This window comes from Poeciliopsis prolifica, unplaced genomic scaffold, assembly GCF_027474105.1.
Source record: "Poeciliopsis prolifica strain line A6 unplaced genomic scaffold, Auburn_PproV2 SCAFFOLD006, whole genome shotgun sequence".
NCBI lineage: Eukaryota > Metazoa > Chordata > Actinopteri > Cyprinodontiformes > Poeciliidae > Poeciliopsis > Poeciliopsis prolifica.
In genome coordinates, this window is record NW_026562381.1 from 11829190 (window position 1) to 11849190 (window position 20001).

The 20001-nt window shown below is 39.4% G+C and overlaps 2 protein-coding genes across 4 annotated transcripts in view; one reads left to right on the forward strand and one right to left on the reverse strand.

Moving 5' to 3' along the window:
- The window catches only part of LOC129360360 (dystrophin-related protein 2-like), a 74799-nt gene extending 69176 nt beyond the window's left edge, over nucleotides 1-5623 (forward strand). For 2 of the 3 annotated variants that reach the window (XM_055030531.1, XM_055030532.1), the window contains exon 22: nucleotides 260-5623. In XM_055030531.1, coding sequence (XP_054886506.1) covers nucleotides 260-279 — 20 coding nt within the window. In that variant the 3' untranslated portion in view covers nucleotides 280-5623. The remainder of the gene's footprint in view (nucleotides 1-259) is intronic. The other variant, XR_008606026.1, reaches the window with a different exon arrangement.
- Nucleotides 5606-19375, reverse strand: LOC129360361 (aryl-hydrocarbon-interacting protein-like 1). Its single transcript, XM_055030534.1, has 8 exons — nucleotides 19187-19375; nucleotides 17868-18047; nucleotides 17586-17774; nucleotides 16067-16243; nucleotides 15295-15436; nucleotides 8737-9317; nucleotides 7768-7912; nucleotides 5606-6489 (listed from the first exon to the last, which is right to left on the reverse strand). The coding sequence occupies exons 1-8, from the start codon at nucleotides 19280-19282 to the stop codon at nucleotides 5834-5836; spliced, it is 2166 nt and encodes a 721-aa protein (XP_054886509.1). The 5' UTR covers nucleotides 19283-19375; the 3' UTR covers nucleotides 5606-5833.
- Nucleotides 19376-20001: the final 626 nt, after the last annotated feature.

Sequence of the window (20001 nt, forward strand, 5' to 3'; positions counted from 1 at the left end):
TCTGCCCCGGGGACCGAGACACGGAGAGGAGAGCAAATATGTACTGCTGCGGGTCCGTCAGGGAGGGAGGGACGGGAAGATTAAATGGCAAAGAGGAGGAGGGCGATAAGAGTGACACATCGACTGTGGCTGAGAGAAACGGTTAGCGTCACTGTCAGACTTATGCTTTCGTGATGCAGTCTGCAAGGCCGTTTAGCTGCAGATTTCTTGGTCTGTTTTTTCAATCTTCCGCTCCTACATTTTTCTTCTTTAATTTCAGGCACCACATCACACATCTAACTCTGTGAGGGGATCCAGGAGCAGAATGACGGCCCGAAATGAGGCAGGAGGTCAGGCGGCGACACGTCAGACCCCGCGACTGCCACCGACTTTAAGAACCGACTTTAAGAACTAACCCTCGTCCGGATCGCTGTGCACTAAAAGCCTTTCTCATGCAAACTGCCAGAGGCTCACGCTGACGGCCTTTTTGGCCAGGCTGCGCCTCAATAGCTCAGTGACAGCATGCTAAGGAGCCGAATATATCATTAGCAGAAGGTCAGGGGGTAAAAAACGAAACGCCCAACCAAGACACTGTGCTTACCAGTATTTGTGTAGTCGTTCAGAGACGTGAAGCTTTATATCAGATCAGAGCACAAAGTCCAGAAGAAGAACTGGAGAAATACAAGGGGAAGGGGATCACTAGCGTACGACTCTGTTTTAGGGCCATTATAGACAGAAAGAAATGAGTCAATTTCACAGAAAACACTTTTGAGGTTAATCTCAGAAATTTTCAACTTCTCGAACTCAGACATTTCTGAGATTTAATTATCGAATCCGAGATTTCTGAAACTCAGAAATTTCTAATTTTTTCTAGAAAATTTCAGTTTTTTTCTTGGAAATCTTTGACTTTTCAAACGCAGAGATTTCTGAGGTCTTTCTTTTTTAGTTTTTCTCTCGCAAATTTGTGTTTGACTTTTTAAACTCAGAAATGTCTTGAATGTTTTTCTAGAAAATTTCTGAGATTACTCTCAGATTTTCTGAGGTTTCTCTCAGAACTGTGCTCCTCCTTTTTCTCTCCATCATGGCTCTAACACGCCGTCATACTTGCGTGTTTTTTTTAACGTTTGAATGTGTTATCATGGTTCATTTTTCAGATTTTGGTAATTGCATCAGGGCTCTGCTGACTGATTTCATATCACTAGGAGATGCAAATTGGAGCTGGCAGCCCCCAGAAGAGCGTTTCTTTTGTGGGAATGGTGCATCATCATCATCATCAGTTAAATCCATGATTTATTAAAGATTGCCCAAAGTGCCCGCCAGCACAGCGCCTCTGTTTGCACACGCTCCTCACTCTGCTTGTTGCTCTCCTGCCTGAGCCCTTCACACATTTGCTGCTATACATTCACATTCAGATTCAACCTGCACTCTGCTTAAATACACAAGGAGCCTCTGCATGATCAATAGCGTGCTGTGCAGAAACGCGCGCACTTTCATAAACCTGGACATTGATTTATTTGCCCCCCAAATCATTCAGGCAAATGAGGTGTTTTGAGCCCATTTCGTATTGTTCCTGGAACGCTGCGCTGTTGAGGAAATGTATGCCGATCGGTATCAGCGTACATGCCTCCTCCCCGGGATCTTATTGTTTTCATGCTGTGTGAAGAGAAACTGACAGAAGGAGCTGAAGGCTGAAGCCCTCCCTCTCTCTACTTGGCCAATTTCGAACACAACAGGGGTCCAGACGAGGCTCACCGCCATGATGCATCATTATCCACGATAATCCTCTCATTCTATGTAGTTTTAAAATACTGATAACTCTGGAGTGTGCATTTACAGAAAGTATTTCCATATAGAAAAGGTTGTGTGATCAGGAGAGATGACTTTTATTATTTATAAGCTTCATAAGAGTTTTCATACCCCTTCAATTTATCCATATTGGCAACAGTGCGAGAAACAAAATGTGGCTTATTGGGAATTTGTGTGACGGACCAACAGAAAATAGTCCACAATTATGAAAAAGTAAGGAAATAAGTTGGACTTTTTTTTTTATTATAAATGAAAATTGTCACATGCATAGGTTAAAATGACCCCTTTTAAATCCATAATACGTATTTTTCATTACGTTTGAGGAGTTTGCAGACTTCTTTACGTTGTGTGACTTGAGGCATTTGAGGCTACCGCTAACTAGATGCTAATATCTCTTGTTATCTAGCTTTTTGTAACGAAAGTGTAAATTTATCACAAGTTTACTGGATGATGTTCATCTTCGCCACAGACTCTCATATGTTCAATCAACCCAAAAGAAAATTTTAAAACTTTATTTTAGTACAGCAAACATGCAAAATCTGTATCAGGGCCATTACAGGGGAAAAAAGAAAAGTGGTACATTTCTACAAAAATCTCTGAAATTTTCTAGAAAAAAATAAATAAAATTTGCTAGGGAAAATTTTTCTCCAAAAAACATGAAAATTTCTGATTAATCACAAAATGTCTCATTTCTTGGTCCAAATTTACTCTACAAAAGCCCAGATGTACCGCTGTAAAAATCTTTATTTTACGTTGGGTTTTTTTGAGTCAACAATTTTGGCCCACATGGAAAAAGGTTTGGACTCCACTCCTGTAGGCAGAACATATTAGAAAGTCCAACACTTAAACTCAAGTAAGAATCTGTAGGAAAAATGTAAAATTACAGTTTTAAGATGATCTCAATCTTTTCTGGTTAGTAGACGGCAAAGCCGAGAAATAGAGACGCTACTTTGTGTTTGACTTTCACATCAAATCCCATAAAAATCCACAGAATCTTAGTTTGTAAGTGACAAAATGTTGAGAGGCGCTGCAAGTTAGGGCATGCATTTTCCTGTGAACACTATTAATGCCTTAAAAACCTGAAGTGAGCCGGTGTGACAGAAGTTGGTTTTCCTGAACTTATTTTCATTTTCAGGTCAGGAGGTTGCATCAGGTGTTTGTGTGTCAGTGTCTGCAAAGGCCTGCTGCTCTGCTGATTGAAAGTGATGGGACAAGAGGGGATCACAGCGTAGTCGAGCGCGCAGTCAGACCTGTGACTGCAGACCCCGAAAGACATGAAAGGAGGGTAGAAAACACTAGAACAAAAAAATTGCATTTGTCGCTGGAGGGCTGGTGGGAGAGATCCACTTTGAAGCGTCTGCCGCCGGTCGACGCGTCTCTGGGAGAACGAAGCGAAATGAAACCAGCACCACGTTCTTCCAGGAGACATTGGGGTTGAAGCAGAAGGAGCGCCGACCTCACAAACACCAACCCGAAACCCGTCTGCTGCTCTCATTACGCTGTCGGACCCCGACACCGTCCTCCTCGGCGTTGGACGCCTGTTAGTTTTGATGCTGTTGCTAGGGAACTATCCCCAAGGACGCAGCTCGATGATGTGCAGTTCGTATTACAAATGCTAATAGCCTTAAGGGAAGCAAGAGAAAGCTCCTTGTTTCCCAAACACAAGCCACTGTTTCTCCACCTCCACTAGAGCCGGGTGCTGAGGGAAGTCATGATTATTACCCAAATCTTTTCTGGTTTCTGTGCTTCAGAGGAGAAGGATGAGCAGAATCCATGTTTACTCATCGTGATTCATCTCTGGGTATTTATGCATCTCATTAAACAATGATTACCCATCACACACGTCAGGATGCACAAAAATATGTAGCAGCGGCAAACTGTGAAAAACACGCAGAGGCATTCAGAACATGTCAGCTGTTATTTATCTTAATATCACAGCGACATGGCGGTTTCAAGAAGACAAGAAATGGATATTTAATGAAGTTACGCTGCTGGTTAGATTGTTTAGAGCGACTCAGACATGGGGAATCCAGTTACTACGACAGCAATCAGCATAAACGGCGCCATGTGGCAGAAATCAATCGGCGAATTACAAAACGTTTGATGCTGCATTAGCTTGGAAGTTGAAATGTGGGTGTGGAAATGACGCTTCACATCAATTTAAAACTTAAAATTCCAAAATTAAGGCCTTAAAATGTCCTGAAATGTCTCAAATTCATTTAAAATAAATTAATTTGGCCTTAAATAAGTTAATCACAGGTCAATTTATTTACGTTTGTATTTTTCTCTGAGTCGCTTTCGAATTTTTTCTTTATGTTCTGTGATTCTGGGTCAAACTTGTGGCCCGGGGGCCAAGTCCGGCCCGCCGTAGCTATTTATGTGGCCCTTTAGACTCCAGAGGGACGCATAAATAAAATCTTCAACTTAACAGTTGTGTGCTTAAATTTTATTTTATCAATCAAACCAAATCACTTTTTAAATATGAACAATGTCAGATTTTATTAGTCGCTCTAGTTTGAGATCCACCATCATGGAAAATCATCAGATTCCTGCACACTTTTTTGCAATAATGCTTAATTGTGAGTTTACTGAAAAATTTCCAACAAAATAGTCAAAAACGTTTGTGTGATGCTAACTCCCACCTGCAGGAGGCAGTATTTCTAACATTATATTACTATTTATTTCATTAAGACCCAAAAACACAAAAATACTTGAGTCTCAGTTTGAATTGTGCAGAGATGGAAGATCTAGAAATAACAGAACAAATCATGAATTGGTTGATTTCATTGTTTTGTTTTTTAAGTTGAAAGTTTAACTTTGGGCATTTTGGGTTATTTTTCTAAACTTATAGCATCAAGGTTTCAACTTTAAAGTGCAAAAGGAACACATCAAACTTTTCTAACTTCCTACAGCACCTAGCTTTACTTACTATATTTACGCTAGTTAGCATAAATAAACAGGAACGGTTTCAGCTTTAGTATTTCTTATTTCTATCATCCTTTTGGTTCCAGTTTCTAGTGCAAACCTTTTATTAGACTTGAAATAACACAAAACTAACTTTCCACCTATAAGAGCTTTTTTAAGTAAATAATTTCTTAATGTTGATGAAGAACTTCTAGTTCTAGATTATTTTCTCATGTCGAAGGTGAAATAATCTGCCAATAGTCCTGATACATTAAGTAATTATTGGCTTAGAAAAGTTACTTGTAAGTTAGTTTGTCTTATTTCAAGATATTTGCATTTGAAACTAGACTAAATAGACTGGTAACATTTTGTTTTTGCGATGCAGTTGCATTATGCCACAGACACATAATGTTTCTTTCCCCAGTTGAGAAAAAAACACAATGTTCTGCTGCATTTTTACTCAGAATTATAATCTTTTTCTATCTTATGTGACCCGTATCCCTTCTACAAACATGCCAACTATCGCTCCATGTTGCATGACGGAAACAAACACAAGCTCACATGCATCATCATCATCATCACTCTGCAGCCTGACTCCTCTCTGGTCTGAACATGTTTGTTCAGATTTCATGTATGTCGCCTAACATGCAACAGGATACATGCACACATCACCAAACCTCAAGCAAGTTTCTACTCATATAAAATCCCTGATTCATGCAGGTGAAATGAGGCGTCCACTAATATACCTCATTAATCACCTTGAAGTTCGTTGTTTAACGGTTTTGAGTTCCTGTTGTCGTCCAACACTTTGTCCTGGGAGTTTTTAATCTGTGTGAGAGGTTTTCTGAGGAGAGGCTTTTTACTGTAATAACAAGTGGGTTACTGGCTGCTTTCTACTCTTTGTGTACAGAAATAAAACTTTGTATTTGGCAAACTGCTCATCTGCGTGTGTTTTTAATAAGCCCTTTGTGGGTTGAATAAAACAACTACACTCAAAATGAGGCCATGTTATTTATATTCCTTTTTTTAGCTGTCTATAAAGTGTAAAATATGTATTTCCTGACTATTTTTTCTCTTCCAGCTCTGTTATATAATTACTTTTTATCTCTGATTTTGCCAACGTTTGTGACTCTACAAGCTGCTGTCAGTTTATTGGTCCGTCTCCTTTTCCTGTCCCTGACTTTGTTCTTTTTGCTGCATCTCTTGATTGGCGTTTGACCTTCTTCTTCTTCTTCCCTTTATCGTGCCGCGATCTCCTGCTCACTACATTATCAGAGCTGGTGGATGCAGGGTCACCATCTTTATCTGTTTTGTGATTATCTGCTTCAGGAGCCGCGACCCTCGCTGGTTTTTCATTATCTGACCCCAATTCACTCGTCCTCCCACACGTTTGCTCTTTATCACAACACTCGGCTTTCAAATCCGGATTTTTTTCTGTTTCACAGTCGCCTGCTCCTTCAGTCTCAACAGGACGGTGTTCTGCTGGGTTTTCCCTCTCTTTATGACTTTCAGTGTTTTTTTCTGTGGTTTTCTTAGCAGAGTTTGTGTTTTTCTTTCTTATTGCATCCTTGGTCCTGCTTCCAACCGGAGCCCACTTCTCCTTTGTTGTTTCCCAATAATTCTTCTTCTGCCCGGCGTGCTTTTTGCGAACGTTTTCCCCCAATATCTTCAGCTCCTTCTGGATAAAGGGTTTAAACTTTGGATCCAGTTTCTCCACCGTGGCAAAGTCTCTTCGAGCTTCATCTTCGTTGCACAAAGCGGCGTGCGCCCGCGCCCTCTGGTACGTCGCTTTAAAGTTACCTTTGGAGTAGAAATGGGAAGAAATGGGTGGAGACAGCAGAAGAACTGAGAGGTAAACGAGAATGGTTCAGAGCTTTATTTATATCCTTTGAAAGGTAACATAAAATTCACTTTGGCATGTTTTTGTGCTTCCATTTGGGTTTCTGCTGCTTCACGAAACGGTCAGAGTTTTGTTAAAAAACACCCAGACGTTCCTTAGAGATAAATGAATGTTTTTAGGCGTCTGGAAAATGACCCGTTTCAGAAACCTGAACGTAACGTCAACAATGAGGAGGCGCTGCCTGTTACCTAGCAACCCCAGCAAAACCAATCAGCCAATGAGAGTTCAAGCACTTTTGGCTTGAAAAAGGTTTTAACAATTTGTCCCCAAAGACGCAATTGTACAATGATGTGTTAATGCCATATAACAAAGATATTTCTGAGTTTGTGAAGTTGAAAATTTGTGAGACAAAAATTTTAAATTTGAGTTCAAAAGGTGAAAAATTTGTCAGAAAAAAAGGAGAAATTTTCAGATCAATCTCAGAAATTTTCTAGAAAAAGCAAGAAAATGTCTGAGTTCTAAAAATTTTACATTTCTAAGAAATAAATCACATATTTTCCAGTCATTTTTTTTTTCATTTTCAGTGGCCCTAATTATGTAACGCATAAAGAAACAATAAGAAAGTATAAACTAATGTGCTTGAAACTGTCCATGCTCCTGCAGTTTCAAGTCTTTGATTCAAATAAAGTTCTTCACAGATCAACTGGAGTCAACCTGAATCAAACAAACATGGACTCTATTTGCAATGAGGTGACCTCTAAAGGCTACACTTGACAATTAAAGAGAAAAAAATAAGAATGTAAAAGTTTACAGGGCATAAACATGGCTGCATGGTTCTGTGAATAAGCAGAAATGAAACCCAAAAAGCAGCACAATAAATTTCCTGACTGAGGTGGAAACAGCTAAATCGACCAGCAGGTTTGGGGTCGGTGGCAGGAAGATGTCTGAGGAATGCTGAGAAAACTAAACGATGGGAAAAGACAAACATAAAAACTGAAATGTCACATCGGCCTCCACTATAAATAATTCATCACAGAGGAAGCAAATGTACAATTCATTTCTGACTGTGATGTCTGTGGGTTTGTGTCAGGGGAACAAAGAGATAAAGGATTTTTACAGAGGTAAGACCTTCATATTTTTAACTTGTGTTCCTATTTCTGTATCAAGTAGGAATTTTTGTTTTCAGCTTCCTGCCAAGTGTGACAAACTGTCTGATTTTCCACACCAACACATCCTACCTGTGTGTGTGTTCAGCAGACGGCTGTTCAGCTCCACCACCTCCTGGTATTGTTTCAGCTCCAGCATGCACTGGCTCAGGTTGAGGCTGAGCGGGAGACGCACTTTCTCCAGCGACTCCCAGTCCTCGCCGTGTTGATCCACCTGCTGATGACAGGCAGCGGACGGATGGACGGAGGCGGGCGCGGAGGTGATATACGGCAGAGGAAATGTTGAAAAGATTAAATCCAAACAAGAGAATGTGAGCACATATAGAAAAGGAAGGGAGGAAATGATGAAGACGATGACTGTAAGATGGAGCATTTGGGGACTGCAGGAGAAAGTTGCCGAAGGAGAGAGGCGTCTGTGGATGTCTGATATTTTTAGCTCCTCAGTTTCCCGGTGAACCAACGCTGCTCTTCAGGACAAAAACAAACCGAGCAGATCATCAGCAGCTATTCAAAGCCACAACAAGTCCTAAACCACTTCGTTCTTCACCTGAAATGTATTCAATGTCGAACTGCAAAAACACTAAATCTGCATCTGGGCTTTAATATGCTGAGATCTGAACCATCAGATTGTGGCTCCAGTTGTTTGTTCAATGCTAAAACACAAAACATTACACAGTATTTTTGGACTGGTTTCTAGTGCAACCATCTTAGTACACTTTAAAAAACACAAAACTAACTTACAAACAACTTTTCAACAAGATATCAGAGCTTGTTTTAAGTGATATTGATGAAAAATTACGTGTTTCATTCGCAGATTGTTTCACTTACAACATACAGAAAATAATAATTGACATAATCTGCCAGTGGAACCAGCACCTTGAGGAAATATTTACCTACAACAAGCTGCTATATCGTACTGAAAAAATACTTGTAAGTTAGTTTTGTCATAACATATTTGCACTAGAAATTAGACCAAAATTACTTGCCAATATTTTTTTTAGCAGGAATAATAAACTTGATAACATGTCTTGTATTGCGTACCTTGTTTTGTAAGAAGTCCACGTATCCCAAAGCCTCCTTGAACTTGGCGGAAGCGTCTGGGAAGCGTTGCTCTTTGATGAGGAAGTTTCCCTCGTTCTGCAGAAACATGACCAGCCGTAACATCTGCTGCCAGTCCTTCCCCTCCATCGTGTCCCAGGCCTGGAGCGCCGCTGCACAGCTGCTTTCTTCCTCCTTCTCTCCCTCACACGGCCCAACCTTTTCTTCTCCAGCTTCTCCTTCTTCAACACGTTTCATCTCAGATGAACCGGTTTTCTCTCCCGCTTCGCCACTTTCAAAGTCGCTTTCTTTCTTTTTTGTTTCTTCATCTTTCTCTTCATCTTGTTGCTCTTCCTCCTCGTGTTTACTGGTGCCCTCCCTTTTCTCCAGCATGTTCCAGTACTGCTCCTTCTCCGCCCAGTACTTCTCCTTCATGCGCTCCGACAACTCCTTCAGCTCTCGGCGGACAAGCGCAGTCAGAGTGATGTCCAGCTGGGCCACCGTACTGAAGTCTCTCCTGGCCTCCTTCTCGTTCCACACGGCAGCGTGAGCCTTGGCCCGCTTGTAGTAGCCCTTCACGCAGTCTGAGGAGCAGAAATTCAAGCAGTTTCTTAAATTATGGTTTCATTATTCATACAGAAGTAGAAATATGCTCTGTAGATGCTGAGTTTGCAATCTGGTAAACTGCAGCTTCAGCTTATATCTCTAACATGTCAAAATTGGATTTGCATGCATCTGAAATTAGGTGTTCATGTCATTCAGGCAAAATAACTTTAGCTCATTTTAGGTTTCTGGTAAATGCAGACAAAATAAAGACATATCTTGCTTTGTTTCTGTAAAACAAAACAACACAAGGGGAATCTGTATCATATGTAGAAGCACCATGAATGTGTTTTTAGATTTGCAGAAACATATTTAACTTTTTTACCCTTCGTTGACTAAACTAAGATGATAAGAAGCTTGCAACTTAAAAATAAATGATCAGTTTTCAACACCAGTTTGTAAAGAAACGCTGCATGGCAGTGCCTCTGTCTTCAGGCTAGATACACTCACTGATGCTTTTTCTGTTCCTCAGCATTTAATTTCTGTCTATGCTAAATTTTTATTCAGCCAACAGTTAAACAGATTTCACTGTCGCCGGCGGCAGAAACATTGCAGCGAGGCTGCCGTTTCCACAGAGCTGCTGCGCTGAGGGGACGAAACGAGAGACTTAAAATTCAGCAGACAACATGACACTGACGACAGGAGAAACAACAACACAGCACCAACTTAGAGGAGGATGAGAAGGTGATGAAAGGCTGTGGGGAAAAAAAAAAGCTGGAAAAACAGCAGGAAGACAGAAACCTGCAATAACAAGATTTAAACGTCATAAGGAGAGCAGTGGGGCTGTGGAGACGTTTTAAGCTTGACCAGTGGAGTTTGAAAACGCTCCTCTGTAAAACACATCTCAACATCACATTCTGTCAGGTTACAAACTTCAGTGTGTTTCACTGGGATTTGTATTTTTATAAGTGTTGTATATCTTTGGAGTAAAATTAAAATTACACAAATCTGTCTTTTATAGAAGAAGAAATATAAAATGTTCTGTTTGACGTAAACCGTGTTGGGGAAGAAGACGCGACTGAAAACACGAATCTGGCAGAGAAAAACATGATGCAGGTCAGAGTTTATAGGAGAATGGATGTTAAAAATAACGTCGGTCTGATAAATAAAACTGGGCCGATGTGAACAACCAATATTTATTTTTATCTGTTTCTGGTTGATTTTATTCCCCACAGGTGTGGAAATGGTAGTGAAATATATACAACATTGGTAAATATTGGTTATTGGCCATAACAGAAATATCAGTAGTTGATATAGATATCAGCCCACATGTCAAATCAAAGCATCCCTAAATATTTACATAAATCAAGCTCCCAGCAGAAAATGACTTGTAAGTTAGTTTTGTCTTGAGTGTGATAAGACATTTGCACTAGAAACTAGACAAAAATTACTTGGAAAGATTTTTAGCAGAAAGGAATAATATCCTGAACAAGCAACCAAAGTCACAAAAATAGTTTAGATCTCAACATATTCAGGTCTTAGAATGGCCCAGTCAAAGTCCAGATCTAAACATAAATGAGAGCCTGTTCCAAGACTTGAAAACTGTAGCGGTGACACTTTTCATGCAGTTGGATTGAACCATTTTACAAAGAACGGTTAAAAATATTTATCTTATATTTGAAAAACTGCTAGACAAACCCTAAAAGTGTTAACTGACAAAAGACAGATTACGCCAAAGCTTTATAAAAACTTATAAAAATACAAATCCCAGTAAAACACTGAAGTTTGTAGCTGTAACCTGACAGAATGTGATGTTATGTTGAGTTATTGCACTTTACTGGTGAAGCTTAAAATGTCTCTACAGCCTTACTGCTCTTCTTATGAAGTTTAAATCTTATTATTGCAGTGCTACGTCTCACACATTCGTCTTCCGGTTGTTTTTAAATGCAACATTCTGTGATGTGAAAAAATTGTTTCCAATTCAGTTTTACAAAATACATTCATTTCAAAATGGCTGAAAAACCACCTCATTGTAGCACTTTTTTTTTTTTAAATGGCGTGTTTATATTAAGCAAATTTATTTTCTTGATTTCAATTAGCAGAATTCTGTGGTTACTGGAAACACAGCTGGTGATGCTGAAACCAGCTGCTTGCAGCTGCATGTTGAGCCTGGGCAACGTAGGGATGGACTCAGAATAAATACAGACATTTAGCTCTTATTTACAGCTTAAAACCACAACACAAAGCAAAATTAAATACTACCGAATAAACTAAGAGTAGAAAAGACTCGGCTCGTTACAAAGTCTCAGCCACAAGGAGTGGTGTAGATCAAAGCTGATCAAAGTTGGACTGGCCTAGTCAAAGTTCAGATTCAAATCAAACTGGGAATTTGTGGCTAGACTTGAAAGCTGATATTCACAGCAGCTTAAGCTGCAGTGCATCAAAGAATCTCAGTCTTTAGATGAATAAAGCTGGGGGAGACAAATCCCAAAAGAGTTTCTCTTGCAGCGAAAAAATAGTTCTGCAAAGTTTTGACTCGTGGGGCTGAATGTATTCGCATGCTACCATTTTCAGTGCTTATTTGAAAAAGAAACATGCAACCTTTTCCTTTATGCATTTCTTTGTTTTGGTCTGTCACATAAAATCCCACAAAATGAGCAGAAGTTTGTGGTAGTGCTAAGAGAATGTGTATCCTGTTTTTAAGCTCGCTTAGCCAGGACTGCTGTCGTTTGGCACATAATTATTGACTTAACCCCCAAAATATTATCAGTTGCAGTGAAAGTAGGGGAGCACCAAAGTACATAAACTAACAGAATAATCAGAATAGTGTAATACTGACAACCCAGGCTGTCTCTGAGCATTCTGTCAGGGTAAGGAGGGAAACTGGTGAGGCTCTGAAGTGGCGGCTGTGCCAACTTGCAAGGCTCCTCTCGGCTTATACGACTAGCCATGAGTGTGACAGTGCAATTCCCATGGCTGCTCTCGCTGTAAAACCTGCGGTAATGTCAACCTCATGTCCTCCTACGCACTCTCTCGCACCGTGCAGCTGTAGAATCCAGCAGCTTCTCATGGAAAGACAGAAACAGTTTAAAAATTTAGCTGAAGTAGCTTAACGCTGGTCTGGACTGGCTCTTTGTTTAATGGATCCTTCATATTAAAGAGAATCGTTTTCCAGGAATTGAAGTAGATTTAAACTCTAAGAATCTGATCATTTATTAACTAAAACAACCTTAAAGAACAGTAAACTTTCTGTAATATCTCACACTTAGCTCTTACTGTGCAGATGTGGAGTCACAATGTCTGGGATCATGAGCGCCCCCTGCCGTGAGGCAAGAGAACTGCCTGCCTCACCTCGAATCTATTCGCTGCCGTCCATGATACGAAACACGTCACACACACAGTTGGTGACAAAACAATATACATTATATACATCAGCTAAATGATGTAAAATAAGTTAAAACATTAAATGTTTTTCAGCCATTTTATTGGCGACATACAGACAGGATGAGCATTTGGATGCTCAAATGGGATGGGAAAATGCGAAAATCCACCGATTTTGAAAAAGAAATAATCAGAATTGGTTAAGCTAAATGAAAAGCAGGTTTTCTACAGTACAAAGCACAGGGTGACAATATCAATATAAATGATCTTATTATTATTTATTACTTTTCCATGATCACCTGACCGCAAGTCACAGTTAAAACTTAGAGAAAGATGCTAACTAGTTTTTTCTATACAAGCTAGGCTACATGGTTACCAATAGTTAGACCCCTACCTTCTCCATATTGCAATATTTGATATATTTCTAATCATACTTACTCATAAAGTATATGAATGTTAATCTTCTTACCCTGTACGAATCAGCGGTCACACCGAGGACTGCCAGCCATTATTATTGACAGCTGCTATCCACTGCCGCCGCCATCTTTCCTCGTTAAAAATGATCAAATAAAATGACAAGTTTGGTTTCTATCTTCATCTGATTGTGCAGCACAAACAGATAAGAACATCCCAATTTGTTATCAACTAAATAGAAACCGCATTAGGTTACAGATGTCTTGTTTTTAGACTGACTTTAAAGGAGCGGATTGGTTGTTTTAACGTCCAACGTCCATCATGGTGGAGTGCGTGACGTCACGGACAAAGGGCCAGTGTCACAGATTTATTTCACAAGACTGTTGACGTTTCAGGGGTCGGGGCAGTTGTGCGTATGCGCGGTGCCGGGGCACAACCTTTTTTTTTTTTAACTGTCAGATCATTTATTACTCATGATAATAACTCAGAAATGATCCAAACAGTTAGATGTATTTTTATTTCTTTCCTACTTACGGAACATTTCTGTTTATGTCAGGTTTTTGGTGCCTTTCGTGGCCGGGGCACAACCGCCCCGCATGTTGTGCGCCCCGCAGCAACAAAAGTTCGACCTTTTTCACGCTTCCGGGTTTTATAAAGCGGATCTGGGGTTGGACAACTTCCGGTGGCTATAGCGTTAGCATTAAAAGGCTAGGAAAATGACTCAGTCTCGGCGCAGTTGTTTTTGTTCAGTCCCTGGTTGTTCGTGTGGGGCAAGAAAACAGCCTTATCTGTCATATCATGCGTTTCCCACGGACCCGGACCAACGGAGGCAGTGGATCCAGGCGATCCGAAGAGATGAAGGTCCCGACTTTTGCATAAAGACGGGGAGCACTTTCGTATAGCCGCCACTTCACTTCTTAATTTGATACTACAGCACAACACAAACATCCAGTAGATTTTTTTTTCAAATTTTGACACTCAGAAACTTACACATTTTTTCTAGAAAATTTATGAGACTGAAGAAAAAAATTTCTGGAAGAATTTACTGTTTTTTTTTCTCAATTTACGATGAATACCATTATAATAACATTGGTAAGCCACTGGCTTCTCTGTGATGAATAACAATTACTTTTAGACGTTTCCTGACAAACATTTTGTTAAACATATTTGTGAGAGTGATGTTTTACTTTATGAACATTGACAATCACGCCCTGATTGATGTAATCTAATAAGTAAACACCAAATTCTTTAACAAAAAAATACAAAAAAGCCTACAATTTAAATTTGGTGTGGTTCATTTAATGCTACAGTTCTTCTGCTGAAACTAACATGATTAATGTTTTTCACAGATTCCTTCATACAGACCAGATTTTCTGCACCAGTGAACCTGTAAGGACTCTGTTATTGGTTCTTATATCGACTTGTCTTGGACCACGATTAGCAGGTGCCAGCTACCTTACACTCCAGTCAAAGTGTTATTCTCTAATTCGTTAAAACTAATCCTGATCTGCTGATCACATCGCAGTTTCTGTCAAAAGAACAAAGATCGCCAAGCTTGATGAGTTTCAGTGTTTACAATAAGTGACAGCTCACTTGCAGCACAACAATCCCTACATCTTGACAAGTGCCAATTGTAATAGGATAATCAATTATGGCATGCATAATTGCATTCGTGTAGTTACATTACAGAGTCTCAAAAGCCTTTGCATTTTTGTAATTTCTTCCTTTTGCCTTGAGGATTGGTGCATAATATATTTTGAGCCTTTTGTGGTAAGAGTGGATTAAAAAACATTAAAAAGAGGCATTAAAATATGTTTGAAAATTAAAACACCAAAGGAACTCTGATAAGAAATTGTGTTTTCTTCATTTTTCTCTGATTTTGAGCACATCAGTAGCCTTGAGCTTAGAGGACAGCAACATATGGTGAGATTTGCTGGTTCACATCTCTGGAGTGAATAATAACCTCACACTGTTAAACCACCTCAATGCACAAGATTAACCATGGAGCCTCCAATGCAGCTGCTAACCTCAGAGGTATAGCGACCCAGATGTGTGCAGCTTGGTGACGCAGGAAAAAAAAGAAAAAAAACGAAGATGGAAGAAAAGACAGAGTACATTATGTCATTTCTTCCTGGAAGAAATAAATTAAATATGTGATTCCCAGCATAGCAATTTCCTAACATGAACCTTACAGCAGTGTTTCCTCCAAGACTTTGTTGTTACCTTTGTGTTTCTCCAGCAGCTCCGTTGTGTGCTCTATGACTTCGTAGTACTCCTCCAGCTCCAACATACACTGGCAGTAGTTCAGCTCCAGGGGGACAATCATTCGCCCCAAGTTAATGTAGTCTACATCACCTGGCATCTCCTAACACATGCAGAGACGGGAGAGAGAGAACAGGACATGGCCATGGTGCTGCTGTCACTCTGCACTTCCTCGTAAAGATGAATAATTTACTTGAACTTGATGGGTCTGGTGGTTTTTTTTCACTGATTCAAACAACAATAGGATTTGAAACAGTGACTAAAGCAAAAACATGATGCTTCCTACTAGATTAGAGAAGCTATACAAAAGATTTTTATTACATTTTTTGCTCAAAATCATTCTTAGATAATGAAATTTCATTTTGATCTGCTTTCAGAATTAGATATTTTGGGGCCTCCTGTTACTTTAAATCCAAATAATCTGCTGCTGGCCACAGCCCTCAACTCTACGTTTACAGTCTCACGTGAAAATGGCTGCAAACAACTTCACAATTATGCGACCATACATCTTTGAAAAGCAAAAGTGGAGCCTCCAGCACAATCAACAAGAATGCAGCAATTGGTTTCTGGATGGTAAGTCAACAACAAAACTTGTCTTTCCAGCAGCCATTGCACAGCGGTAAAACCAGCTGACCAAACGGGATAGAGGTCAGCTTGGGTTGCTGTTTTTTTTAATATGTTAAAGGACAGAAAGAACATGTAAAACCATGATTTATCTCCATCCTTTACTCACCCTGGATTGCACTGTTTTTAGCAGCAGGACAGCTTCCTTGTACTTGCTGGCAGCCTCTCTGAATTGTTTCTGCCTGACCAGAGCGTTGCCCTGCATGTGGAGAACCGGCACCTTCTGCAGCTTCTCGTCCTTCTCCATCATCCACGATTCTCTGTGGTAAGACAAGGGGTCTCCTACCTGGGAGCAGCAGGGGGGAAGAGGAGAACGCAGCAGGATAAACACGGAGCAGAGCAGAAAAAAAAAAAACTCCAGCAATGGAATGAGACAGTCATCCAAAAGTATTTTTAGTTATGTTTTATAAATACATCACATTTAGATATTCGTAATTGTTACTGCAGATAAGAAAGTGATACAAGTTTGCTAACTTTTCAACAACTTGCTTAATAAAATGCTAGTAAAAATAGTGCAGAACAAATAGTTGAATTTCTTTTATTTAAGTCTTTGCGCTCTACAAAACAACACCAAACTCTATTAAGTTTAAAGAAAATTGCATTTAAATGGATCCATTCTTGCAGTTCATAAAGTGTATCGCAGGACTTTTTACTGCTTAACCAGTTTGCAGGTAGAGGTCTTACGTTTTGAAGAGCACAAAGACTAAATAATTTCCTGTGTTAACTTTTACGTTGCGGCTACACAACTTAAGTCAGAGATCTTTAGTTTTCCCAATGAAAAAGGCATCAAAAGAAGAAAAAATATAGATTTTACGCCTTGAAGCATCAAAGTCCCAGATGAGATTCAGCTTGTTTATCTCTTCAAAGTTGAATGTTTGTAGACAGAAACAGGTTTTTTTTTTGTCTATACTGTCAGTGCATTGTAAATGTTTCTTTTTTTTATCTGTTGTGGTTGCATAGAGGAAGGACATCTAATGTTTTGTTTTTCTTTGCTTTTACTCTTCAGAAGCCCTGAGGTGCAAACCTTCATACAGAAGCACAACATATGTTCAGCAAAACATAACCATTACATAGAGTCAGTACAGGTGCTAGTCATTTGTGCTCTGATGTTTTGTTATAAAAATGAGTTACGGATGAAAGCTCTGCTGATGTTGAACAATAAAAATCAATCAAAATGGAATATATCATAGATATTAATGTACATTGTCTTTTACATGTGATTTGACCATTTCTACTATTATTTTTAGCTATAATTTTAGTTTCCGTCAGAATCTAAAAACAACATCTCTACATACCACTGAATATAAAATTTTTGAATAATTATCACAAATACAAATATTTCTGCTTGTTTTGCTGGTAAACCAAGTTCTTTTTGTTTTCATAGTGTAACTCAATTCTTTGTTTTTTTCTTGTATTTTGCACTTTAGTCCAAGGCTTATAAAACTTTTACAAAAAATATTTTACCTGGAATTAATCCTTTCTGCTCTAATAAGATAATTATGACAGAAATTACAGAGTTCTTGTGCGCCCTCTGCTGGTTCGGAGGCATTAAGCAGCTTTTTATTTGAGCTTGAGCCTGCTCTGGGGCTAATAATCTTTAAATCATCCAATAAAACTCTGTAGCTCACCTGCAACAACTCCATGATGAATATGAGTGGCTGAGGAGTTCGCATTATCTCGTCGAGCTCCGGGAAGCCAGTGGAGTGATAGTGGAATAGGTTCCCCATCCCACACATGTGTTTCTGGCCCTCCAGGGGGTCTTTCCCTTGGGCAATCAGCCTCATTCCCTTTGACACAATGGGATACAACCCTGTGTGCTGAAACAAATTACACATAAACAAAAACATTAACATGATAGGGCTGAACAAATCACAGTGCTATGCTCCATGAGTATGACCTCTAGGACTCACAACGGCGTCACACCAGAACTCTGCCACCTCTCCGACCCGCATGGACGTCAGCAAGGGCTCCCAGATTTCCATCTTGAACATCTTTCCGACAAAAATCTCAGCCGGTCTGCCGGCCAGTCTGCTGTCATCGATGACCGTTCGCTCAAAGTTGTCCAGCAGGGTTTGGAAATGGAAGATCACCTTAGATGTACAGCAGAGAAAATACAGAAATGTTTGTCTGACATCAAGTTTTTTCTAATTATTTCTCATTGGATTATTCTATCACTTTTGTAGTTCCAAGCTGTCAGTTTTCTTTGAATATGTAAGCCTTTTTAATTTAAATTGCCCTGGTGGTCAGTGCTTTAGTGGCTCTATTATTTAAAAGCACTTAATACTGAATTTCATTATTATGCAACACACACTGTAAAACATTTGAGCTGCATTTCGTTGTGTCTATTATCTTCTCTTTGAGTCAAATAAATTTTGCGAATTTTAGATTTTGAACCTAAATGTGTGAGTTTGTGAAAGATAATTTTAGCAAGTTGTGTTACTTTTTATTAATTTTATCAAACCTCCAAGAGTTGAACAAACTAGAGCTTTTAGGTTCGCATTTAAAAATTATTTTTCTGGCATATTATGAATAATTTGGTTTAAATTGCAGGATTAAGTTAAAACTCACAATTCAATATTAAAAAATAATGCTTAGATAACTTGTTTCTTGTTTATAAATCAACTTCATGAACTTAAATTTAGAACCAAAACAATTTTCTTGGCTTAAATTGTGTTTTCATGGCAGTAGGTGGACTTTAATTTTCAAGTTAAACCAACATCAAATGTTTTACAGTGTAGAGATGAAGTATTTTATTAGATCTCTCACCTATTTGTTATAAAATACATTCAAAATGAAATTATGTTGGGTCCTAACCTTCTACTCGTAGCTTGTGATAATAACAGACAAAACGTCTGAACGCTGTGTGTCTGGGTGGAGTGGAAAGACTCACACACACGCAGGTGAATGGAAATTCATGCTGTCATTGTCATGGAAAATATTTGTCACAACATCCAGGCTCAGTGCCATATGGCTGGACGGTGACTGGGAAGCAGGGGAAAAGTTGGAGACCAGCAGATCAGAGGCAGTGGGCCAAAAACCATGTTGCAATTTGGTTGACCAAATGTTTGCTTTGTGCATGAGAGCCAGACATGGAGTAATTTTCCCCTCATGAATAATTCAGATCTACCTTAGGTGCATAAAACCCATCTATAAATATCCACTTAAAAACTAGAATTGCTATTTATTTGGTTTATCGGCATTTAACACCAATAGGGGAATTTAAAGGTACCTTTGTCCCAGGTGGGAAATGAGGCAGAGGTCCTTTCCCTCCCGCCAGGATTTTCTTCTTGACACCAGGATAGTTGAGAAGGTACGTCTCCTCCATCGCCTCGGTGAATATTAAACAGAAAAGTCTGAAGATTTCCTTTCCCCCTTCTTTGGATGTGCGCTCTTCTGACTTTTCTAATTAGCCCAGAGAAGAGAGTCTTGGCTGGTTTGTTGCTCTCTGACAGATGGCGGGATTAGCCAGGGTTTGGAGATGGCCACTTTAATCTGTGGAGCTAATCCCTCGCCTACCCTGACGATTGGTGGGGCAATCCTTGCGGCAAGGAGCAAGAAACAGACTCTCCTGGACGAGAAAGGTCTAGATTCCTGTGGGACAATTAAAGTTCATACTGGAAATAGATAAATACGATGAACTTGATGACATAACTGTAGATACATGAAGCATGAATCAAACTCTTTGATGCGCTTCATTTTAAATTAAGAGAAGTTCAGATAAGGTTAAGAGAATAGACACATAAAGGAAAAAAGAACATCCCATCACATATTCAGACTTTTTAAAAATGTATTTCTGGAAAAGAAGACGGGTCAGAAAAAAAAAAGTCAAATATTCAAACTATTATTTAATTCAACTGTGCAGCAAATTCACAGAAGCAATTTCTTGAGTTTCTGTCAGAAAAACACGTAAACTATCATCCTTTAATCTGTTTTATCAGAAATGACGATGGATTTGTGGCCACAGATGAGGATCCGCACTGCCTGGAGTTCTTACAGCTTCAACTTTAAACATTTCTGCTTTATTTTTCTTTTGAGGCACAAAAA

What these genes read in the sequence shown, in the direction of transcription:
- LOC129360361 (XM_055030534.1), bottom strand. Translation starts at nt 19,282, where the DNA reads ATGGAGGAGACGTACCTTCTCAACTATCCTGGTGTCAAGAAGAAAATC. An exon ending in AGTTCTGGTGTGACGCCGTT is followed by an intron (nt 17,775 to 17,867) that starts GTGAGTCCTAGA and finishes AATTTGTTTCAG; the next exon opens with CACACAGGGTTGTATCCCAT. An exon ending in TGGACTTCTTACAAAACAAG is followed by an intron (nt 7,913 to 8,736) that starts GTACGCAATACA and finishes GCCTGTCATCAG; the next exon opens with CAGGTGGATCAACACGGCGA.